Source organism: Carcharhinus amblyrhynchos, chromosome 18, assembly GCF_965287045.1.
Source record: "Carcharhinus amblyrhynchos chromosome 18, sCarAmb.v2.hapA, whole genome shotgun sequence".
Classification (NCBI taxonomy): Eukaryota; Metazoa; Chordata; class Chondrichthyes; order Carcharhiniformes; family Carcharhinidae; genus Carcharhinus; species Carcharhinus amblyrhynchos.
The window spans coordinates 25,256,651-25,283,248 of NC_137341.1; the positions used below are offsets into that span (position 1 = coordinate 25,256,651).

At 42.7% G+C, this 26,598-nt stretch overlaps 1 protein-coding gene across 3 annotated transcripts in view; it reads right to left on the bottom strand.

Moving 5' to 3' along the window:
- Positions 1–26,598, bottom strand: part of nsmce1 (NSE1 component of SMC5/6 complex) — a 41,871-nt gene that overhangs the window by 1,036 nt on the left and 14,237 nt on the right. For all 3 annotated transcript variants that reach the window (XM_080206593.1, XM_080206592.1, XM_080206594.1), the window contains exons 2-7: positions 26,400–26,534; positions 4,354–4,475; positions 3,877–3,954; positions 2,472–2,618; positions 2,239–2,355; positions 701–821 (exon numbers count right to left, since the gene is read on the bottom strand). In XM_080206593.1, coding sequence (XP_080062719.1) covers positions 701–821; positions 2,239–2,355; positions 2,472–2,618; positions 3,877–3,954; positions 4,354–4,475; positions 26,400–26,517 — 703 coding nt within the window. In that variant the 5' untranslated portion in view covers positions 26,518–26,534. The remainder of the gene's footprint in view (positions 1–700; positions 822–2,238; positions 2,356–2,471; positions 2,619–3,876; positions 3,955–4,353; positions 4,476–26,399; positions 26,535–26,598) is intronic.

A 26,598-nucleotide genomic window follows, 5' to 3' on the forward strand; every position in this document is an offset into this window, starting at 1 on the left:
CATTGCTATCTTTCTGCAATTCTGACAAAAGCTCTTTTTCTCTCCACATGCTGCCTGATCTGCTGCACTTTATCAGCATTCTTGTTCTTAGAACTAGTAACAATATCAGCAAACATGGGACCAGAATTGGAAGTGGAGTGGTCAGTGATAGGGGCAAGGGAGCAGAAAAATCTTAAGGACAAGGTGAGCTCAGTGGACAAGATGAGAGATAGAAGAACTAGAGAAAGATGTAAGGAAGTCTGTGATCTCTTTGAACTTTAGATTGGAGGCATAATTCAGTAAAATATTTTCAGTTACAGGCTTAAAAAAAACTGGATAAGTGAAACCATCTAATCAGTTGCTATTGATCCATATTTTCTATGAATTAAGCAAACACATTATTCAGTGCTCTCAGCAGTTGGCCACAGATCCGATACTCCAGACTTCCGATATTAACATATTTACAGAACAGAAACAGATGGTACAGTGAATACAAATAAACTGCAGCTTTCATTTTGTTGCGTTCTAAGGACCATGTGATTGAAAGCAGATATTAAAATTGGGACACAATAAATATTTCCCCCACTCAAACTTTTGGAAACAATTCAATTTTCTGACCTCGAGGATTCCAGCTATTATTAGGTGGATTAGATGTGGGCTGTGACCAGGACTAATTAATGATGATGTATTTTGTACATCTTGTTGATTAAACAAGTTTTACCTGGAATCTCATGGGGCCAGAACTGCCTACATTTTGGACAGCAAGGATCGCCCCGACCTCGGAAATATTTCGCCGCACACGGGAAATGAATTTTGGCTCCACAAACCTCACAGGTTTGACCCTTGAAGCAAAACACAGTTTAAGGAAATGTAATAGAACAGCTGACATAACAAAGACAACACTAAGGTAGAGACTTACGCAGTGGCTCAGTTGAGTGGCCTGAATCTTTGGCAGTGATACTTTCAGATTGCCTACCATGCAGGCAGAGGCCATTCAGCTCATCGAGTCTGCACCAACTCTGACAGAGCATTTTAGCGAGGCCCTTTATTTTCTAACCATACACCATTTTAACTCCTGAAAATTAATGCCAGTAAAAACAAAACCATCTCAAACAAGCATAGTAGTATTCAGTTTATAATCATTGCAGTTTGTGTATTATAGATCAGTGTATATAAATGTCATATGAATTTGAAAATGTGTGGTTTTAAAGTACTTTGTAAAAATATATGTAATTGTGAGGTTTCAGCCAAGCTCTCCCTCGTGATAGAAGACTCACCCCACCCTACACTGTAATCAGTCCCATTTCACTTTGATGTGAGGATTAAAAAGTTAATACAACTAACATAAATTATAAAGTGAGTTATGTTTATTGAAAGCTGTTTCCCTTGCAATCCCACTGATTGACCAATACATCTACTGTTTTCCTAGATGGGTTTTGCTAAAGATGGAGCCTTTATTTCCAATAAACCCAAGCTGTTTTCAAGTTGTATTTTGTTTTCCTCACATTCTATACTTTCCCACTAAGTCTTAGGTAAAACAACCTGACTAGCTGCAACTGCTCTTTGAGATGCTTCAGTTCACTTAAGTATTCTCCTGCATGTCTAAGATTTGCTAACTTCACCTAAATCCAGACTCAGTGCCATTTGTCGTACAACTCCCCTAAACACCCTGTAAATCAACCCCACTCCACCCCACACAAAGTAATCAGCCCCTCTTCTGCCACTAGCAATCCAGCCCCCATACACAATCATCCCCTTTCCCAACATTTCACCACAGTAGCCCAGCCCCTATTCTCACCTTTCAATCTAGCTGTTGGTGCCTGCAAAGCAGTCACCAGCCATGGGGAAGATGCCTGAATGGCAATCAAAGACCAGAAACATAGTTAAGTTGGAAGTCCCAACTTAGCTTCCCAACTGAGACGCATGATCACTGGATTTTTCTTACACTCAGCTTGCCTACCACTGTCTGTTTCAAATAAATGCACAGACCATCATGATTCTGCATAGCACTTGCCATTTAGAAGTTAAGGTCAAAGGAAGCATTGTCAGCAGTGATCAAGTAGGTCCAGTGCTGCCCCACTAGATTCTTCAGCTGCATCAGAGGAAGGAGAACCAGTTTGAGAATGACTGTCCAATGTATCGCTTTATCATACCAGAATGAAAAATCTAATCTCCTCCTACCCTAGAAGCAAGGACAAATCTTCAATACAGAACACCTCCCCTTCATCCCACCCATCATACCTGTTACAATATGGGTACCTGAATAGTAATGTTGTGACAGATGTTGCAGTCCTTCACTAGGTCTTGGTACATGTTGCGAATGTATTGTTCCAGCTCCATAATGCAGCGAGTGCTCAGAATATACTCACCATCATTCTAAGGAGGGAAAAGCGAACAGCAAACTCACTAGAACATTCATTATAAAGGGGCAGGAAAAAAAATCATCAAAAGTGTATTGTTGATTAAATGGCATGGTTTCTGCTGTCACCTGCCTCACAGAGCCACTTGTCCTGCACAAACCGCAGCAGCACTTGCTCCACTTCTTTCTTCTTCATTTTCTTGGGTTGCAGTTGATCAGCCAAGTTCAGGATGTCTGTAGAAGAGACCATCCCATTTTCTGACTCCAGAACAAGGTCCATCTGAAAAGAGACAGCTGTAAATGCAACTCAATGTGAAACCACTCCTAATCAGCCATACTGCTTGCAACCCACCAAGAGTTAGCAGGCAAAAGCAAAAAAATTGCTGGAAAAACTCAACCGGTCTGGTAGAATCTGTGGAGAGAGAAACAGTTAACTTTTTGAGTCCAGTGAGACTTCTTCAGACCTTAGAGTCTTATGACTTGAAATGTTAACTCTATTTTCTCTCAACAGGTGCTACCTGATTTGCTGAGTTTTGCCAACATTTTCTATTTCAGATTTCTAACATCCACAAGTGTTTTATATTAGTTAGCAGGCCATTGTTGAGGTTTCCCTTTTCTCCCTAATCCAACATGTGCAATGCAGAGGTCAGATGCACACAACACTATCTCAGGCAGCCATCAACAACCTAGGAGTCAATTCTACCAAGAAGCAGGACAGGTACATTCCTCTCCCATCAATCAAACAAAACAAGCAGCAACATGGAAACTCAAAACTGGCACTGCCACCTGATGTGGCGATGCCGGCGTTGGTTTGCGGTAAAAACAGAAAGAAATTTCACAACACCAGCTTAAAGTTGTTGTTGTGAGACTTTCTGTTACTGCCACCTGAGCCATTACTCATGAGTAATGACAGGCTGATTGTTAACGTGCATTATTTGTTTACCTAACACCAGGGACTGATTAAAGGAGTTTGTTTGGACTGAAATACACTGGCCTCGAGATGAAGGCTTTGTGTGACTCTGAACAGCCAATGCAATGAAACATCATCAACATATTAACATAGAGAAAACAGTCAACCCTGTTTAATGATAACCTTTAAATAAAACAAAGATTTAACATTTCCGTTAACTGGAAGCTGTTGGATTGTCTACAACTCTGTTTAAATGAATGGCTCCCATTTATTTTGTCCACATCAAGTACTTTGCAAGTACAGTAGAAATAGTCTACACGCAGAGTTCTGACAATTTTCACTATTACAACATTTTGGCATTGCAAAAGGGAGGGTCTGAAAGGGTCACATGTCCAGAGCAGGAAGATGTCTCAAAGAGTTCAGTATTCTGATGTGGATTTGAGTTCCACAGTCTTCTCACTTCTACAATTCACCACAAACCAAAAGATTAAAAATCCACTGCTGATTTAAGTGTCTTCAATTTTAATTAAAATGAAAGAAATTTCACAAAAGAAAACTCTTAAACTTTCACAGATGCGGGTGAAATTTGAACATGTGCCATGAGGCACTGAAGGTACGTTGTACTCACAGTTTTCTTGAACAGCTCCAATTCAGTTTCTGTGTAATCGAATGCCATCCTGGTGATCTCTGTCTCTGCAAGGTTAATCTGGAGACAGTGCAACAGGGAGATTAATAGCATATTCCAAGAACCTGCAATCTGACAGCATTCATTCAGCACATTAATCAGCTATACAGATGCAAAAAGCGCACCTATCTCAGGCTCCTGCTATTAGACATACGTAGCATTGCAGTGTTAACATAAGCTTACTATGACACTAATAAAAAAATGTCAGGAGATCTGAACAGATGACTGCATATCCAGGTTAGCTCACAGATCTTGGTTTTGTCAATTGTTCACTGCTTTGATAAACAAATGCAACTTTTTTTTCACTTAATAGTTCTGGGCATGTGGTTATTTCACCACAAGATAACTGCTCAAACTCTGCCCAGTCTTCCCTCAACCATCAGAAGTGAAAACCATAAAGACAACACACTTCTTACACACCAAAGCATAATACTGCTGTCCATCATCCTCATTCATCCCTTTCCTGATCTCCATGAAGAGAGGCTGTAGATGGGTGTTGATATTTTTGATAAACTCATCCAACTGGTCATCTCTGTAATGCACTGGAGATTAAAGAGAATGAACACTTGTTACAGGACTGGCTCATGTCATGGACAGACATTGACAAAGGAGAAGCTATTTATAGGGGAAGATACTTATAATCTGTAACTCTACTGCATTTCCCCTCCCCCCAACACACACACACACACACACACACACACGGCAACAAGGAGGAAAGCAGTTTTGAGAAGTTGCCTACTTTATAAGAGAAACTTAGCGTGCTGCTAGCCCTTTGCTAATGCTGCTACATCTGGACAGAGGGCAGCTGCTTAGAAAGTCTGCAGATCAAGATTTGTAGCATAAAGCTGATAGTATGGGAGCAAGTGACAGATATACTGGTAAGCCATTTGCTTAGGATAGAGGTTTGGAAAGGGGGAGTAAATGACAACCATGGGCTGACAAAGAGGAGAGCTGTGGGATGAATCACAAGATGGGAAAAGGAAGTGAGACTGGTTGGGTTTGAATTGGTGAAAGGGTCTGAAAGCTGCAGGGCAGGCATGCTGGAGATAAGCTACAATTTGTCTTTATCTCAGCTTTAAATTGACAACATTGATTTGTTTAGCAGAGACAATTTCCCCTTTGTTTTTCTCCAGTGGACACAACCTTTCAGAGAAATAGGAAAGTGTGTAGTAACAGCAAGTTATATCTAAAACTACTTCCAAACCTAAAGCAATTGCTATATAACTCAAGACTTTGGATGCACACAGCAGGTCCAGGAGTATCTAATAGAAAGCAGTCCAATCACAATTGATAAGGCTTCAGATTGTTTCAGTCTACTGGCATTTTGAGGAGGTGTCCATACCTAAATTGTGGGCCTGCCTTCTCTCCTTACAAATGCAACTGGTTCCTCATGCAGCAATTTGTGCCTTTTGAGCCCACGTTTCTAACAGCTGCAGCATTTTCCTGATATTTTGCAGCATCTTCCAGCCAGGCTTGGTTGTACACACTGATTTAATCCAAACTGTCAATGGTGAGGTTCAGGGAGAAGGAATGGGTACAGTGCAGTCAAATAATAGGACAGCAGTGAACTAGCCAAGAACACTGGTCTCACTTTAAAACTGTTGTTTTAAATATTATAGAAGAATAAAAATTACACTATACAGTGTTTGAGAGTTTTGTTTACTTAATAATTGGTGTGTGAGCTGTAAAACAACCAAACAATCCCTGCAGTGTAAGGCCCTTTTTATAAGATACACACAATTGGAAATTACCCACATTAATTTTCCAAAAACACCAGCGTGATTCAAGCTGAATACAGATGAGAGGATTTGTGAGTAAATTAAAAGCCTGGAGAAGCCTTTGCAATGTTGACTTACATACATATTCTGCTAACAATGACCATCTGATCACAAACCAATAATTAAAGTTACATAATTTAATCAGCAGGTTGATAAAATTTCAGGCATCCTACATAAGTGCTATTGACAATCAACTCTGCTCATTGCACTTTTAACTTTTTTAACCAGAGATTGAACTGAAGACAACTATTTGAAATACAAAATAGTATCCAAACAACGAGTATTTTGTTTACTCTAACTTGGTTTACAAATCATGCTGTGTCTTCATACACCTGGGACTCAATAATACCATGTTCTGGTGGCAAATTCCAGATTCCAATCACTCAAAAAAAAATTTTCTCAGGTTGCTGTTGGTTCTTCTGCAATCTTAAATCAATGTTCTCTGGTTCTCAACCCTTCTGCCAATGGGAAGAGTTTTACTGTCTAGACCCCTTCATGATTCTGAGCATCTTTATCAAATCTCTTCTCCAAGGATAACAACCCCAACTCTTCCAACAAAATAGCAGTAACTGAAATTCCTCATCCTTGGAATATTCTTGAAAGCCTTCACATCCTTCCTAAAGTGCAGTGCCCAAAGTTCAGCACAGCTCTGCAGTTTAGGTTCAACTAGTCCTTTATCAAAAAGAGCCATCATAACTATCCTGCTTTTGTGCTCTTTGCTCCTATTTACAAAGCCCACAGTCACATATACCTTTATTTCCTTCTTCCCTGGCCATCTTCAACAATTTGTAAATCAGTCACGCTGCTCCTGTGCCCCCTTTATCCTAGAATCCCTACAATAAAGAAGGGGGCCATTCAGCCCATCAAGCCTGCACCGACAACAATTCCACCCAGGCCCTATCCCTGTAACCCCATGTATTTACCCTGCTAATTCCCCTATCACTAAGGGTTAATTCAGCATGGCCAGTCCATCTAACCTGCACATCTTTAGACTGAGGGAGGAAAGAAACTGGAGCATCCAAAGAAAACCCATGCAGACATGGGGAGAATGTCTGTGTGGAGTTTGCTTATCACCTGAGGCTGGATTTGAACTTGGATACTTGGTGCTGTGACGCAGCAGTGCTAAGCACTGTGCCATCGTGCCGCCCATAATTCAGAATTGTATCCTTTTATATTGGCTCTCATTCTTCCTACCAAAACACATCATTTCTGTGTTTGCCAATTCCACCAGCCTATGTCCTCTAGAAGTCCATTCTCTTTTCAGTTCATTATACTTCCAAATTTTGTGACATCTGTAAATGTTAAATCTCTCAGAACACTCAAATCTAGGTCATTAATGTATATCAGGGTAAACAGTGGTCCTCATACTGACTGTTAGGGAAATTCCACTGTGTACCTTCCTCCAGTCTGAAAAAAAAAGGTCACTACTTTGTTTCCTGTCATTCAGCCAACATTGTTCCCATGCTGCCACTGCTTCCCCTTTTAGTCCATGGGTTTCAACTTTACTGGCAAACGTATTGGCCCATAACTTCCTGACTCCCCACCACTGGATTTGGGGGGCATCTCAAAGATATGCTAGGAAATCCCTCTCAGAAGTTCCCAGATAAGAAGTGCCAACTTCCCCTGGACAACTGTACTGTGAACTGCCTAAGAAAGCAATTTAAAATCGCTAACTTCAGATGGTTCTAACAGCGTTAGGTGATAAATACTCTGCAAGAGTTGGAAGTTTGGAAAAAACACCTCTAACTTCAGTGTAACTATTTTAAACACTCATATCATGAATAAAAAAAAAGGGATAAGTGGATACGTGGGGAGGTGGATTTGAGACCAGGGAGAAATTAGACATGATCTGATTGAATGACAGAGCAGGTTTAAAGGGCTGAATTTGTCTACTTCTATACCTATGTTCCTTTACCAAGTCCCAAATGGGAAACGCCACATCCTGATCCCCACTACCCCTCCCAATCTCAAGGTATTCTCAACCCCTTCCCATAGAATATCCCCTCAATTCCTCACTGTTACTGATACTGCCCATGACAGTGTCAGTAAGAGTGACCACTGCACAGTCCTTGTGGAGACCACGTCCTGCCTTCACATTGAGAATAACCTCCATCATGTTGTGTGGCACAATCACCATGCTAAGTGGGACAGACTTCGAACCAATCTAGCAACTCTAGACTGGGCATTCATGAGGCGCTGTGGGTCATCAACAGCAGTGGAATTGTACTCCAGCACAATCTGCAATCTCATGGCCCAGCATATCCCTCACTCAACCATTGCCATCCAGCTAGGAAATCAACTTGGTTCAATGAAAAGTGCAGGAGGGCTTGTCAGGAGCAGCACCAGGCATAACTAAAAATTAGATGTCAAAGAACAAAGAACAACACAGCACGGGAAACAGGCCCTTCGGCCCAACGAGCCCGCGCCGCCGTCCCACTGTCTTAGTGAGCTATTCATGATTTTAGTCTACGCCTGATCAGGGAGGTCCAATTTAGGGACAATTTAGTACCCAATCAATCAGCCTAAAAGCACATCTTTGGGATGTGGGAGGAAACCGGAGCACCCGGAGGAAACCCACGCAACCACGGGGAGAACGCGCAAACTCCCACAGACACAGGCCCAAATCCATGTGTCCGCACAGTAACAGAGATAGTCTCTGAGCTGTCATGTTGCCCTTGAGATGGTCCAGTTTAAGCACACTAACGACATGAAGCAATAGGCAACTCCCGAAGCAACGTCCAAGAGCAGCCCACTACAACCTGCCGCATGCATGCCCCTTGCTGGACTTAAATGCCTGTGGAGACAAAAAAATTCATTATTAAACAGGCAAAGACTAACATCCCTGAGGCAAAACGTATTCCCAAGCCTACAATGTTTAGTAAGGCCTACTATATCCCCCTATATGTAGCCCGCTCATGTGGCTGTCTAAGTGACTCTTAAACAACCCTAGCGTGCCTGCTTCCACCACCTTACTCGGCAGTGCATTCCACACCCCCACTACCCTTTGCGTGAAAAACTGCCCTCTAATATTTGTCTTATACCTAGCCCCCCTCACCCTAAGCCCGTGACCCCTCGTTCTATCCATTTCTAATAGCGGAAAAAGCTTACCACCATTTACTCTATCTATCCCCTTCATAATCTTATAAACCTCTATTAGATCCCCCCTCAGCCGACGTCTCTCAAGGGAAAACAGCCCAAGTTCATTCAATCTTTCCTCGTAAGACAGCCCTTCCATACCAGGCAACATCCTGGTAAATCTCCTCTGCACTCTCTCCAGGATCTCTACATCCTTCCGGTAGTACGGCGACCAGAACTGGACGCAGTACTCCAAGTGAGGCCTAACCAACGTTCTATACAACTGCAACATCAGACTCCTACTCTTATATTCTATACCTCTTCCTATGAAGGCTAACATACCATACGCTTTCCTCATCACAGTCTGCACCTGCACCGACACCTTCAGGGACTTGTGCACTTGCACCCCCAGGTCTCTCTGCGTATCTATGCTCCGGATAGTTCTACCTTTTATCGTATAACTCCCCTCCACATTATTCCGGCCAAAGTGCATCACCTCGCATTTCTCCGGATTAAATTCCATTTGCCATCTATCTGCCCAATCTACCAGCCTGTCTATATCCTGTTGCATTGCCAGGCACTGCTCCTCAGTACCTGCCAATCCAACCATCTTAGTGTCATCAGCAAATTTGCTGATCACACCACCTACCCCCTCTTCCAAGTCATTAATATATACCACAAATAGAAGAGGTCCTAGTACCGAGCCCTGCGGCACACCACTGGTGACAGACCTCCAATTGGAAAAGGAGCCTTCCACTACTACTCGCTGTCTCCTCCTCCCAAGCCAGTTCTCCACCCATCTACATACCTGGCCTTGTATCCCATGAGCCTTCACCTTTTCTATCAGCCTACCATGAGGGACCTTGTCAAACGCCTTACTGAAATCCATATAGACGACATCAACGGCTTGTCCTTCGTCAACCGTTTTTGTCACCTCTTCAAAAAATTCCACTAGATTCGTAAGGCACGACCTCCCTGTAACGAAGCCATGCTGCGTATCCCTGATCAGATTGCAGCGCTCCAGATGTTCATACATCCTATCCTTGAGGATCCTCTCCATTAGCTTGCCTATAACCGAAGTCAAGCTCACCGGCCTATAATTCCCTGGGTTATCCCTCTGACCCTTCTTAAACAACGGTACTACATTTGCAATCCGCCAATCCTCTGGGACCTCACCTGTGTCCAAAGAAGAGACAAAGATTTGCGTCAGAGGCCCAGCAATTTCATCCCTCACCTCCCTTAACAGCCTGGGATAGATGCCATCAGGCCCCGGAGATTTATCCGTCTTTATACTGTCTAGAAGTCCCAACACCTCTTCCCTCGTGATGACTATATCCCTCAACGGATCCTCAAACTCCTCAAGCACAGCACCAGACATCAGGCCCCTCTCCTGCGTGAATACCGACGCAAAGTATTCATTCAGGATCTCCCCCATTCCCCCAGGCAACCTCATGAAGCTACAAAGCAGGACTACTTGTATGCCAAATGGCAAAAACAGCAAGTGATAGACAAGAGCCAAGTGATCCCACAGCCAACAGGTCAGCTCTAAACTCTGCAGTCCTTCCATATCCAGTCGACATTGGAGTTGGACAATTGAACAACTCACTGTAGGAGGCGGCTCCACAAATATCCCCATTCTCAATAATGGAGGACCTCAGCACATCAGTGCAAAAGATAAGGCTGAAGTATTCACAGCAGTGGATAATCCATCTCAGGCTCCTCCAGTGGTCCCCAGCATCTCAAATACCAGTCTCCAGCCAATTCAATTCACTTCACTCCACATGATATCAAGAAACAGCTGGAGACACTGGATACTGCAAAGGTAATGAGACCTGACAACATTCGTGCAACAGTACTGACTTGTGCTGCTGAAGTTGCCACCCCACCCCTCCCCCCAGCCAAGCTTTTCCAGTACAGTTACAACACAGGCATCTATCCAACAATGTGGAAAATTGCCCAGGTATGTCCTGTACACAAAAAGCAAGACAAATCCAACCCAGCCAATTACCGCCAGTCTACTCTTGATCTTCAGTAAAGTGATGGAAGGGATGATCAAGTGTTATCAAGCAGGACCTGCTTAGTGACGTCCAATTTGGGTTTCACCAGCATCTAACCTCATTACAGCCTTGGTTCAAACATGAACAAAAAGACTGAATTCCAGAGGTGAGGAGAGAGTGCCAACCCTTGGCATCAAGGCCACATTAGGTTGAGCTTCAAGGAGCTTTGGCGATACTGGAATCACTGGGTATTGGGGGCAAACTCTCCACTGGTTAGTCATATCTGGTACATAGAAAGATAGTTGTAGTTATGGAGGTCCATCATCTCAGCTCCAGGACATCTCTGCTTGAGTCCCTCAGGGTAGTGTCCTAGACCCAACAATCTTCAAGCGCTTTATCAATGATCTTCCCTCAATCATAAAGGTCAGAAGTAGGGATGTTCACTGATGATTACACAATGTTCAGTACCATTCACGACTCTCTGATACTGAAGGAGTCCATGTTCAAATGCAACAAGATTTGGACAATATCCAGGCTTGGGCTGACAAGTGGCAAATAACATTACACCATACAAATGCCTGGCAATGACCATCACCAATAAGAGACACATTCTAAACACTGCCCCTTGGCATTCAATGGTGTAATTATCATTGAATTCCTCCACTGTCAACATCCTTAGGTTATCATTGACCAGAAACTTAACTGGACTCACCACATAAACAGTGGCTAAAAAAGCAGGTCAGAGGCTAGGAATACTGCAGAGAGTAACTTACTGCCTGACTCCCCAAAGCATATCTGCCAGCTACAAGGCACAAGTCAGGAGTGTGATGGGATACTCCCCACTTGCCTGGATGGGTGCAGTTCCAACAACACAAGAAGCTTGACACCATCCAGGACAAAGCAGCCTGCTTGATTGGCAGCACATCTGCAAAAATTCAATCCCTCCACCACTGACGCTCAGTAGCAGCAGCAATATGTACTATCTGCGAGATGCACTGCAGCAATTCACCAAAGATCTTTAGAGGGCATCTTCCAAACCCATAACCACTTCAATCTATAAGGACAACAGCAGCAGATATATGGGAACAGCACCACCTGCAATTTCCCCTCCAAACCACTCACCATCCTAACTTGGAAATATATCGCCATTCCTTCGCAGCTGCTGGGTCAAAATTCTGAATTCCCTTCCTAATGGCATTGTGGGTCAACCCACAGAACATGGACTGCAGCAATTCAGGAAGGCGGGTCACTACCACTTTCTCAAGGGCAACTAAGGATGGGCAATAAATGCTGGCCAATGACACCCACATCCCACGAAAGAATAAAAATACCCCCTGCCTTGACACAACCTCCTCTGACCCAATTCAACCCCTCAACTCCCACCACAATCTTCCAACCAGCCAAATCCCAACCACTAACCTTCTTCCTGGCTTGTCAATTACACTGAGCCCTTTAAACCTGATGTGGAGATGCCAGCATTGACTGGGGTAAACATAGCAAGTCTCACAACACCAGGTTAAAGTCCAACAGGTTTATTTGGTAGCAAAAGCCATTAGCTTTCGGAGCGCTGCCCCTTCGTCAGGTGAGTGGGAATTCTATTTACAAACAAGACATATAAAGACACAAACTCAATTTACAAAATAATGGTTGGAACGTGAGTCTTTATTGTTAATCAAGTCTTAAAGGTACAGACAATGTGAGTGGAGACAGCGTTAAGCACAGGTTAAAGAGATGTCTATTGCCTTCAGACAGGACAGTTAGTGAGATTTTGCAAGCCCAGGCAAGTCATAAATGGGGGTTACAGATAACGTGACATGAACCCAAGATCCTGGTTGAGGCCGTTCTCATGTGTACGGAACGTGGCTAATCAGTCTCTACTCACTGACTCTGTGTTGTCGTGTGTCGTGAAGGCCGCCTTGGAGAACACTTACCCAAGATCAAAGGCCGAATGCCCGTGACCGCTGAAGTGTTCCCCAACAGGAAGAGAACACTCTTGCCTGGTGATTGTCGAGCAGCATTCATTCATCTGTTGTCGTAGCGTCTGCATGGTCTCCCCAACGTACCATGCCTCGGGACATCCTTTCCTGCAGCATATCAAGTAGACATCGTTGGCCAAGTTGTAAGTGTATATACCATGTATCTGGTGGATGGTGTTCTCACATGAGATGATGGTATCCATGTCGATGATCCAGCATGTCATGCAGAGGTTGCTGTGGCAGGGTTGTGTGGTGTCATGGTCACTGTTTTCCAGAAGGCTGGATAGTTTGCTGTGGACAGTGGTCTGTTTGAGGATATGCAGTTGTTTGAAGGCAAGAAGTGGGGATGTGTGGATGGGCTTGGTGAGATGTTCGTCTTCATCAATGACATGTTGAAGGCTCCGGAGAAAAATCTTAGCTTCTCCGATTCGGGGAAGCACTGGATGACGGAAAGATACTTTGTCCAACGTGTCCCATGTTTGACTTCTGAGGAGGTTGATGCAGTTTTTCGCGGTGGCGCATCGGAACTGTCGATCAATGAGTCGAGCGCTGTATCCTGTTCTTGTCAGGGCATCTTTCAGTGTCTGGAGGTGTCTGCTGCGATCCTCCTCATCTGAGCAGATCCTGCGTATGCAGAGGGTTTGTCTGTAGGGGATGGCTTCTTTAATGTGTTTAGGGTGGAAGCTGGAGAAGTGGAGCATCATGAGGTTATCTGTGGGCTTGCTGTACACTGAAGTGACTGCCGTTAATGGAGATGTGTGTGTCCAATGCAGCCGATTCCAGCGATAGTCCATGGTGAGTCTGATGGTGGGATAGAACTTGTTGATTTCATCATATAGTTGTTTCAGTGATTGTTCACCATGAGTCCAAAAGGAAGAAAATGTCATTGATGTATCTAGTGCATATCATTGGGTGAAGGTCCTGCTCGAACCTGTGTGGCGAAGAGGTCTTGTTTGAACCTGTGCATGAAGATGTTGGCATACTGAGGTGCGAATTTGGTCCCCATGGCTGTTTCGTGTGTCTGGATGAAGAACTGGTTGTTGAAGGTGAAGACATTGTGGTCCAGGATGAAGCAGATGAGTAGAAAAATTGCATCTGGAGATTGGTAGTTGTCGGCGTTGAATACTGAGGCAGTTGCAGCAATGCCATTGTCACGGGGGATGCTGGTGTAGAGTGCCAAGACATCCATTGTGACGGGGACAGCTCTTGGTTCAACTGCTCCATATGTATGCTGAGTTTCTGTAGGAATTCCGTAGTGTTGCGATAAAAGCTGGGGGTTCTTTGTACAATGGGTTTCAGGGTGCCCTTGACGTAGCCAGCGAGGTTCTCGCACAGGGTCCCAATGCCCGATATGATGGGACGGCCAGCTATGTTTGCCTTGTGTATCTTCGGGAGACAGAGATCTCCAACGTGGGGAGTACATGGGATGAGAGCACGGAGGGTGCTCTGAAGGTCCAGATAAAAGGTCTTGATCGGTTATTGAGTTGATGGGCACGCTCTTTGGTCGGATCTGCAGGTAACTGTCTGTAGTGTTCCCCGGTGTTCAGTTGTCAGTACACTTCTTTGCAGTAATCCGTTCTGTTCAGCATGATGATGGCCCCTTTCTCTGCTAGTTTGATGACAATATTGCAGTTGGTCTTGAGAGCACAGATGACGTTGCACGTGTTTGGGTGATGTTCGGGGCTGTCTTCTGAGTGCAGCTGATGAATCTGGTGTTGACGCACCTCCTGATAGCTTGAGCATACACGTCAAGTCAAGGGCAGCGGCCTTCCAGGAGTCCAATTTGACTCTTTCCTCTTTGATTGCTGCACTACGGATCTCTCTGTCGGCTATTCCGGTTCATTGGCTGTCTCATTGTGTACCAGTTTTCCAGCAACCAGTGTATGACCACCCCCTTGAGTTTACTGGAGTTTTGGCTGCAGCTCCAAGCAGTGGAGATTTGAATGAAATTTTCCACAGTAAGTGAGTGCACTTTAAACTATTGTATTTCTAGTGGGTCATGACTTTCCACCATTAATTATGGTCCATTATGCATGGAAAAAGCAGCACAGGTCATTGAGGTTGCAAACACTCCTATTCGGGCACCCATCTTTTCTATATGTATGATAGAAAATGGTTTTATCTGTTACTGGGGTAACAATGCAGGGAGCAGGAGTTCAAATCTCATTGTGCTGGTTTGAAAATATAAAATCAGTTAAAAACATTTGAAAACAAAGAGCTGGTTTCAGTAAAAGCAACCATGAAATTTTCAGAGATTCCAACAAGACAAAAGCTGCAGAAAGTGAAGTGGACTTGACTAAAACAAGATGCCCAGAAGGTTAGTGACTCCTTACTAAGGGCCTGTGAAGCAGAGATGTTCTGCTGGCATGGCTGGATTTTTGAGAAATTGTGTGCAAGGCAAGCGTGGGCAGGGGTTGGATAAGAGAGGGGTAGGACATGGAGGCTGAGAAAGAGAGAGGGGAGGGGGAAGGGAGAAAGAGAGAGGGGAGGGGGAAGGGAGAAAGAGAGAGGGGAGGGGGAAGGGAGAAAGAGAGAGGGGAGGGGGAAGGGAGAAAGTGGGAGAGGGTGAGATGTGCAAGAACGTGGGGGATGTAAAAGAGTATGATCTGATTAGGGTTGGTGGTTGTTGTCCATAGGTCTGGCTTATTCCCAGTATCAAGGCTCTCAATCACTCCTACTTACACACATCATGATGCACCCTCATCCATTCACACAGTGGATGAAGGTGACTATGTGAACAGTCTGGAAGTGAGCTGCAAACACAAACTGTCACCCTATTCCACTCTCATACCCAAGCCTGTTTTTGAAATTTTAATGTTGTACCAAACTATCATTCTAAAATTTGCTCATCAGCGCCTTGAATGAGAAACAGTTTCAAATGTGTTTCCCCCACTCACGTGAAAAGGTTGGACAAGCCTGGCAAAAAGTCACCATCCCACTGAGACACCAGTATCAGCTCCTTTCGCGATCAGAATTCCAGAGAAATATGCAGAGTGCCTTGTGGGTGTGAGTGTGTTTGTTCGCTGGGCATGGTGTAATTGGAGAACTGTGGCGTTCTTACTCTGCCATGAGGGGAATTAGGTTGTTGTGCTGCAGCTCAGATTAATTTACAACCAGCAGAAATCAAAGAAATTGACAAGTTGATGGATATTTCCCGTGTTGAGATTTGATACCGTATGGGTACTAACCAGCTCATTAGACTGTCTCTTCATCCCATTGCTTTCAGGAGGTGACCAAATGCTGCATTTTCAGAAGAATTATGCTTCAGGTGACCTGCTTGTCCACTCAGGGTTCCCTGCATATCCTGGCAGACACAGTAAAAAGTCTGACAACACCAGGTTTTAGTCCAACCGATTTATTTGATAGTAAACGCACAAGCTTTCGGGTTAGTCCCTTCATCAGGTGAATGGAGAGTTCTGGCCTCAGACAGAGCATATAAAGCACAGACAGTTTACAGATTACTGATTAGAATGCGAATCTTTACACTTAAGCTGCTGTTCAAGTCTTGAAGTGGCCGACGATGTGAGTGGAAGGACTGTTTACCCCAGTCCAACGCCGGCACATCCACATCATATCCTGGCAGAGCCAAAGATCCTACCCTTAATAATAGATTGACTAACAATTTACCTCATTGAAATTTTTTTTATAAAAAGGCTACAGTATCTACCTGAAAACAGAGCAGAAAAGGAACATAGGAGCAGAAGTAAGCAAATTCAGCCCTTCGCATCTGTTTCACCGCTCAATCAGATCATGACTATCTCACCCTGGTTTCAAATCCACCTCCCCACCAGTTCCCCATATCCCTTTATTATTAGAAATATACCTCCTTCTTGAAATCATTCAATGATTCAGACTCCACCATGCTATGGGGCAGTTCCACAAATTCACCACCCTCTGTGAGAAGTAGTTCCTCCTCATCTCCGTTTCAAATCTACTTCCTCTTAAGCTATACCTATGACCTCTTGTTCTAGACTGCCCCATAAGAGGAAACATTTGGTCTATATTTACTTTATCAATCCCTTTTAAACTTTTATATGCCTTGATCAGATCCCCAAAAGTCCACTGAGCTGATGCCTAGTACCACAGAGACTAGCCAAGGTGAAAAGTTAGAGGCAGGTCAAATTCAAATTTCAACCTGGAGTCGGATGCTTTTTCTGGGCTGGAGGTAAAGGATCCTATGTTGCTAGCTATGAGCCACCTTCACATCACCACTGGTGACATAAGTGAGGCATATCTAAAGACACACTGCAGCAACTAGCCAAGTCTTCTGAGAATTTTCCAAACGCTCAACTCTATTAACAAGGACAGCAAACACGTGGGAATAATGACAACTATCAGTTACTTCCAAACCAAACACCATCCCGACCTTGGAAATATAATCACACTGTTCCTTTACCATCGGTAATCCCGGAACACCCTCCCCAACAGCACTCGAGGTGGAACTACAATATATGGAACTGCAGCAATTCATGGAGGCAACTCACCACCACCTTCTCAAGAGCAATTCAGGGTGGTCAATAAATGCTGGCCTTGCCAGCCCCACATCTCGTAAATTAAATATTAACAGCAGTATAACATTTTTTAAAATGTGTTCATGCATGGGATCATGAGAATAATATGATAGGATTGTACATTAAGTTTGAAAATAATAGTGTTCATACTGAACCTAGGGTCTTAAATCTGAACAAAAGCTTTGAAGGTATGAGGAGCAAATTGGGTATAGTTGATTGGGAAAATACACTAAAAACAATGACAGTAGACAGGCAATGGCAAGTATTTAAAGTAGTATTTAAAAGTTAAAAACTGCATTAGCTTAAAAGAAGTGACTAATGAAGTTGCCAGAAAAAGTGGCAAATGTGAGAATTAGGGCAATTTTGAATCCAGCAAAGGACCTTGAAAGGGAAGAGGACATGAATGCAAGCCATCAAGAAACAAATCTGGATTGTAAAAGCTTCTTTAGGTACATGAAAAGGAAAAAAATTAACAAGGACATATGTGGGTCCATCACAGGCAAAGACAGGAGAATTTATAATGGAGATTTAGGGAAATGTTGAAAAACTGAACAATTACTTTGTGTCCACCTTCAGAGGAGATACAGAGAATCTCCCAGAAACAGTTAGGAACCAAGGGACTTGTGAAACTGAGGAACTGAAAGAAATCAGTATTAAAAAAGAGGTGTACACAAAAAATTAATTGGTTTGAAGGATGATACATCCCCTGGACCTGATAAACTACATCCCAGAGTGTTTGGAGGTGGCACCTACCTGACAAACATTTCCAAATTTACTGATGAAAGAAAACTAGGTGGGAATATAAGTTGTGCAGAGGATGCAAGGAGAGTTCAAAGAGACTTGGGCAGCTAAATGAATGGGCAGGAACATGGCAGATGAATTATAACATGAATAAGTCTGAAGTTAGCCACTTATATATAAAAGAACAGCAAGGCCTCAAGTACTCCTTAAATGGAGACAGGTTGAGAAGTGCAGATGTATAAAGCGACATGGCCTTGTTCATAAGTTTCTAAAAGCTACCACAAAGGTGCATGCAATCAATTAGGAAGGAAATGATATGTTGACCTTCACCGCAAGAGGATGAGAGTCCAGGAGCGAAGATGTCTTGCTGCAATTGTAAGCCTTGGTGAAATAACTCTGGAGTAGAATGCACAGTTTTGGCCCTCTTATTCAAGGAAAGATATACTTAGCATCGAGGTAGTGCAACAGATGTTCACCAGACTAATCCCCAAGATGGCAGGATTGTCTTATGAGGAGAGAAAACTGGGCTTGTATTCTCCAGAGTGTCAAAAAATCAGAAGTGATCTAATTGAAACTTAAAAAGTTAACAACAGGGTAAATGTAGACAAGATGTTCCTCCTGACTGGTGAGTGAGGAAACAGCAGATGGTCTCTGCGTAGAGTCAGCCATTTAAGACTGAGATGAGGGTGATGGTGAATCTTTGGAATTCTCTGCCCCATAGGGCTATGAAAGCGCAATCATTGGGCATGTTCAAGAAAAAAAACATTAAATTTATGGATATTAATGATCTCTAGGGCTATCAGGATAGCACGGGAAAGTAGTATTGACACCGATGAGCAACCATGATCTAATTGAAAAGCAGAAGAAAATCAACAGGGTGGTGGCCTACTCTTCCTATTGTAAATTACAACAATGATAAAAGCAGAAATGCCCAAATACAGCTGAATTTGTAGAAGTTCCTTTTTCATCATGTCATCAAATGATTTCACATCACTTCCAGGAAATATTTATCAGATTTAAAGAACTTCTCCTTTCTTGACACAGAACACAACAGCAGGCCATAGCAGCATTATGAGGCGGCACGTTCAACCTCCAAATCTGCTCCTGCCTCAGCCCCAAAATAAACTAGACTTTATCAAGTGAGTGCTAATGTGATTTGATTTATTATTGTCACATGTATTAGTATACAGTGAAAAGTATTGTTTCTTGCATGGTGTACAGACAAAGCATACCATTCACAGAGAAGGAAAGGAGAGAGTACAGACTGTAGTGTTACAGTCATAGCTAGGGTGTAGAGAAAGATCAACTTAATGCAAGATAGGTCCATTCAAAAGTCTGATGGCAGCAGGGAAGAGACTGTTCTTGAGTTGGTTGGTACATGACAACTTTATAAGACCCTTGTCAGGCCTCACTTGGAGTACTGTGCGCAGTTCTGGTCACCTCACTATAGGAAGGACGTAGAAGCTATTGAAAGGGTACAGAGGAGACTTACAAGGATGTTGCCTGGATTGGGAGGCATGCCTTATGAAGATAGTTGAGGGAGCTGGGACTCTTCTCCCTGGAGAGACGAAGGTTGAGAGGCGACCTGATAGAGTTTTATAAAATCTTGAGAGGAATAGATAAGGTGGATTCTCAGAGGCTATTTCCCCGGGTTGAAATGGTCACTACGAGAGGACACAGATTTAAGGTGCGGGGAGGCAAGTACAGAAGTGATGTTAGGGGTAAGTTTTTCACTCAGAGGGTGGTGAGTGAATGGAATCGGCTGCCGTCAGTGGTGGTGGAGGCGAACTCGCTGGGGTCTTTTAAAAGACTTCTGGATGAGTATATGGGATTTAATGGGATTGGGGGTTATAGATAGGTCTACGGATTGGTAGGTGTTGATGTGATCGGCGCAACTCGTGGGCCGAAGGGCCTGTTTGTGCTGTAGTGTTCTATGACCTCAGACTCTTGTATCTTCTTCCCAATACAAGGTGGTGGAAGAGAGAATGCTCGGGGTGCGTGGGGTCCTTAATTATGCTGGCTGCTTTGCCAACACAGTGGGAAGTGCAGCGTCATGGGTAGGAGCTGGTTTGAGTGATGGACTGGGCTTCATTCACAATCTTTTGTAGTTCCTTGCAGTCTTGGGCAGAGCAGGAGCCATACCAGGCTGTGATACAACCAGAAAGGATGCTTTCTATGGTGCATCTGTAAAAGTTGGTGAGAGCTGTAGCTGACATGCCAAATTTCCTTAGTCTTCTGAGAAAGTAGGGGGGCGGGGGTGGTGAGATTAAGAAATTTCTTAACTATAGTGTTGGCATAGGAGGACCAAGACAGGTTGTTGGTGATTTGGACATCTAAAAACATGAAGCTCTCAACCCTTTCAATTCGTCCCCGTTGATGTAGACAGGAACATGTTCTCCACTACATTTTCTGAAGTCGATGTCAATCTCCTTTGTTTTGTTGACATTGAAGGAGAGATTATTGTAGCTGCAACAGTTCACCAGATTCTCTCTCATTCCTATGCTCTCTCATCGTTGTTTGAGATCTGACCCATTATGGTAATGTCATCAGCAAACTTGAAAATCATGTGCAACGTTCCTGTAATTATTGAGCAACCATAATGCAAAGTTTACTATTTCAGTCTGCACACTGCAATATTAAAGCACACTGAAGATGGCCACAAGTGAGGCAACACCCACAGGACTGAGTGGCAGCTCTACCCAAAAATAAATGCACTGCACATGCTGAAGTCCACTCAAAGTGGAACTGAGGGCTCAGCTTCTAGTTTTTACTCTATTGAGAAACATGTAGGCAAAGAAGAGGGGAAAAAAAGTGCATTTCTATAGCACCTTTTATAAAGGTAAAGACACCCCAAAGTGTTTTACTGCCAGTGAAGTACTTTTTGAAACAAGCTCATGCAGGAAACATAACAACCAGTTTACGCATAGCAAGGTTCCACTAAAATTGTGATAATGACAAGATAATTTGTTTTACTGACATTGGTAAGAGGTAGTTATTAGCCAGGACACAGAGAATCCACCTCTGTCATATAGTCCCACTGGATCTCCCGTAAGAATGCATAACTCTGGAATCAATCGTAAACTGTACAGCTCTCTACCTCACAGTTAGCTTGGAGTCATTAAAGAGTGTCCCAATATTTATCATTTACTTTAACTTGAATTTAAATTCCTAACTTAGCATTGTTCCGCTGATTTCCAATTCATTGGGGCAATATGACCTTCACAGTTTGGGCAAATAATTGTCCATTACATTACAACTCGTGTGTTCAGCCTATGGATTCTACAATGGGTGACTGATCCATTCCCAGGCAATTTCCCAATATGAGTATGACATAGCATTGTAGCATTAGAGTTTATATCATAGACAGATATAGCCATTTAAGATTAGTGCTTGTATAGCAGGACAGCTATAGCTGTTTAGGATTAGTTTATATTATGGAAAAGGCTTGAATTTGACCTCGAGAGAGAGAACAAGGGAGCAATGGTAGAAACAAAGGGAAAAAAGAGGCAGAGAAGGGAAAACAACAAAAAGATTAGCATTAAAGCAAGACGCCTCAGATGAAGAAAATTCTGATGATGAAAAACCACCTCCAACCCAAAGCTCAGCAGGGAGATATTTAATGTGTACAATCCCTTCCAAAGTTTGAGGAAAGGGATGTAGAGTAATTCATTTGAGAAAGTAACAATCAAATTAAGTGGGCAAAAGAAAATAGGATGTTGCTCCTACAGAGTATATTGATGGGTAGACCTCGAGGTTTTGCTTCACATTCAGAAGGGGTTTCTGGGGATTATGGTGCAATAAAAAAGGCTATTCTTAGTATGTACGAATTGGTTTCTGAAGCATGCTGGCAGAAATTTCGAAACATTAGGAAACAGCCTGGGCAGATCTATATTTACTTTGAGAGTGTAAATTAAAATAACTTTGATCATTGGACATTAAAGGCAGATAGAATTTACGAGGCCCTTAGGGAAATAATTCTCCTCAAAGAATTAAAAAATTCACCTCCTCTGCTAATTTGAAACCATGTTGGAAGACAGAGGGTTACAACAATGAGATGGATAGCTGAGATGGCTGAGCTGGTCCATAAATCCAAATCCCTGTTCCATCACCCCCATACAAGCTCAAGAAAAATAAAAGGTGGGAAGATGAAAGGAAGGCAAGTTGCCACGAAAGAGATGAGACAGCTGAGAACGTCCCAGGAGCTCCTTCTTCAGACGGAAAGAAAGCTGCTGAGGGTAGAAGCAATTTTTGAAGTTCCCACAGCCACGTAAAAATTGAGTTTATATGTGGGGCAGATACCGTTGGCAGATACCATGAGATAGACTCTGGGTGTACTTTGAGACGGATGCAATGATGAGGCCGTACACAGTCAAGACAGACCTGCATAAACAAATCTTTGCATTTTGTAGGTTACATAGCATCAGAAGACAAATGCAATAGAAACTCTCTCTCCTTCCCATATGCTAGCCTCAATCAACACTATACCACTCACCAGTACATGCGCTTCCAGAAAATTCTCATTCCATGCTCCCAGGCACTCCACATGCTTCCAGAACCAAGGGTTGTGCCCAGGGCTAGTCAGATTATATTCTATGCACTAAATGACATAATATCCAAATTCCTATAAAATTTCATTAGGATCGCTAGAGGAATCAATAAATCATCAGTAAACCACCATGGTTAATCAGCCACACTGCAACTGCCCAGCAATAAGTTGAGGAAGTGGGGATTTCCTATTTCCATGCAGGTGCATTAATAATCTACTTCCCAGATAATGGGTATGGTAGCAACCTATTTTATTCATAAAGGAGCTGCACATGGATAAGTTCAGCAGAGCAATTGGTAATCGGTTTCCATTTTGTATTGTATGTTTTGATGTGTGCTAACTCCTCCTCATCTCAATCCTAATGGACTGCCCTTTATTCTGAGACTGTGTACCCTTGCTCTAGACTGCAACCGCCCAGCCATGGGAAACATCCTTTCTGCACCTACCCTGTCAAGCCCTGTAAAAATGTTGCAAGTTTAAATGAGATCACCTCTCCTCAAACCGTAAAACGAAGGGACAGAAGTAGGGCATTCAGCTCATCAAGTCTCTTCTGCCATTCAATGAGATCATGACAGATCTGATAATACTCCACTTTCCTGCCTTATCCCTATAATTCTTGATTCCCTTACTGATTAAAAATGTGCCTCTCTTGAACTTAATGACCCACCTCTATAACTTTATGCAATAAGGAATTCCACAGATTCACCACCCTCAAGAGGAGAAATTACTCCTCACCTCAGCTTAAATGACAACCCTATACTCAGCTTACACTGGTCCAAGACTCCTAAAAGAGGAAACAACTTCTCAGCATCAAGCCCTGAGAATCCTATATGACTCAATAAGATCATCTCTCATTGTTCTATACTCCAATGAATACAGGCCCAACCTACTCAACCTTTCCTCATAAGAAAATCCCTCCATACCCAGGATCAACCAAGTGAACGGTCTCTGGAACGTCCCCTTCCTTAGACAAGGGGATCAAAACTGTTCACAGTATTCCAGGTGTGGTTTTACCCAGACTTCCCTATTCTTGTACTCCATTCCTTTTGAATTAAAGGCCAAGTTCAATTTGCCTTCCTTTTACCTGCTGGACTTGCATCCTAGCTTTTTGTCATTTATGTGTAAGGATCCCCAAATCCTCTGCGCTGCAGATTTCTCCGTTAAATATTCAGCTCCTTTATTTTTCCAAACAAAATGCATAACTTCACATTTTCCTACATCATATTCCATCTGCCAAGTTTTTGCCCATTCACTTAGCCAGTCTATATTGCTCTGCAGATTGTCATTCTCACCACTTGCCTTCCACCTATTTTTGACTCATATGCAAACTTGGCAATAGTATATTCACTTTCCTTGTCCAAGTCATTAATATATATTGCAAATAATTGTGGCCCCAGCACTGATCCCTGTGGCATACAACTACTTACAGGCTGCTATCCTGAAATGCCCCTTTTATACCAATACTCTTTTCTATTAGTTAGCCAATCCCCTATCCATGTTAGCATACTACCCACAACACTATGATCTCTTTATTTAGTAGCCTTTTGTGCACTACCTTATTGAACGCTTTTTGGAAATCCATGTATATTACTGGTTCCCCATATCTATCCTGCTCAATACTAACTCAGAGAATTCAAATAAATTTGTCAGGCATGATTTCCCCTTCAAGAAACCATGTTGACTGTGTGATTATACTATGTGTTTCTAAATGCTCTGCTAGTATGTCCTTCTGTAATGGACTCTTTAACACTTTAGCAATGACAAATGTTACGCCAACTGGCCTTTAGTTCCATTTTCTTGTCTCCCTCCATATTTGGACATTGGCAGTTTTCCCATTCTTTGAGATTTTACCAGAATTGAAGGATTCTTGGAAGATTACTACTAGTGCATTCACTTTTTCCACAGCTAGTTCCTTTAATATTCTAGGATGTGAACTATCAAGCCCAGGAGACTTAGCAGACTTTAGCCCATTACTTTCTCTACTATAACAACTATATCTAGGACAAGATATTTATTTCCTCATTCTCCTTTGCCCCTTGATTATTTAGTATTTTTGGAATGTTATTAGTGTCTTTTACTGTGAAAACCGATCAAGTACTTATTTAATTCCCCTATCATTCCTCCAGTCTTATTCTCTAAGGGACCTTTGTTCACTTTGGCCTCTCTCTTCCTCTTTATATATTTAAAGAACCTTATTGTCCATGTTTATTTTATTTGCTGGTTTACCTTCAGTTTAGCTTCTCCCTCTTTTTTTTGGTCATCTTCTGTTTTTTTTCTAAAACTGTCCCAATCCTCCATCTTACCACTAATCTTTGCTACATTGTATGTTTTCCTTTCAGTTCAATATCATCCTGAATTTCCTTGCTCAACTATTATTGATTTATCTCTTTCTTACAATCCTTCTTCCTCATTATGATAGATCTTCATTGCGAGTCGTGAACAATTTTCATAAATGCCTACCATTGTTGATCAATGATTTTTTCCTCTAAACTCCTTTCCCATCGTCTCCAGCCTACTCTGAACTCATTTCTTTACAATCATCCTTATTTAACTTTAGCACAGTTCTGATCCAAATTTCTCTCTCAAACTGAATGCTAATACATTGTATCTCATCTGCCAAGTTTTTTGCCCACTCGTAGCCTCTCCAAATGCCTCTTAAGTATCTTTGCATCCTCCCCACAACTCACAATTCCAGCTAGTTTTATATCATTTGCAAGCTTGGGAATGTTACATTTAATCCCCATATCCAAACTATTGATCCAGCTTGTGAATAGTTGGGGCCCAAGCACTGAATCCTGCAGAAACCCCACTAGTCACAGTCTGCCAACCGGAAAATGACCAATTTGTTCCTACTCTGATTCCTGTCCGTTAACCAGTTCTCAACCCATACCAGCATATTACTCCAATCTCACATGCTAATTTTGTACACTGACCTCATGTGGGACCTTATCAAAAGCTTTCCGAAAATCTAAAAACATACATCAACCAGTTCCCCTTCATCTGTTCTGCTAGTTCCTGAATTTATGACTGAAGTCCTACCCATACATGGAAAGTGGGCAAAGATCAGTGGAAACAACTCCGGTAAAAAGCCACATTGCAGCATAAACCATGGTAGATGAAGGAGGGTGAGGGAAGGATGGGTGGATGATGGGCAGCACTGTGGAAATTTTTGTGTCACAAACAAACAATAGACACTGGCAGAATCCCACACCTCATGCCTGTTAAGCCCCCTCAGGATCGTGTATGTTTCAATAAGATCTCCTCAATGTTCGAAACACCAAAGGGTACAGGCCCAACCTTTCCTCAATGAGATAATCCAATCATCCCAATTATCAGAGAACTTCCTGTCTGTACTGCTTCAAATGCAATGAATGTCGTTTGTTAAACAGAGACACAAAACTGTACATAGTGCTCTGGATATGGTCCCACCAAGCTTCCCTACTTTTATTATTCCTCTTGCAATAAACACAAGCATTCCATTTGCTTTCCAAACCACTTGCTGTACATGCATACTAAATTTGTGATTCATGTCGCAGGACATCCAAATCTCTCTGCAGTGCAGAGTTCTGCAATCCCATCCCATTTAAATATTATGCTGCTCTTTTATTCTTCCTGCCAAAATTTTCCACATCATACTCATCTGCCAATTTGTTGTCTACTTAGACTCCACGTCTACTTCAAACCTTAACCCGCCTACCAATCACTGAGTCATCAGCAAATTTGGAAACCTTCATCCAAGTCACTAATATAGACATAGAATGCTATCAGTTTTCAGACAGGTTTACACATTTGAAAAGACCACAGGAAATAAAAGCACTATTAGCATTTAACAGCTGGCTGACCTTTACATGTTTCACAACAGTGCTTGTGCAGTTTTCTCGTCATGGAACCTTCTAGAATTCCATGAGACATCATCGTCTGCAGGAATCGTCGGTGGCTTTCATTTAGTGTTTCTGCCATGATGATGCCTCTATCTCCTAGAGGAAAATTCACACTTTACTGAGATCATTTGGCATTAAGACAATTTTATACGACAATCAC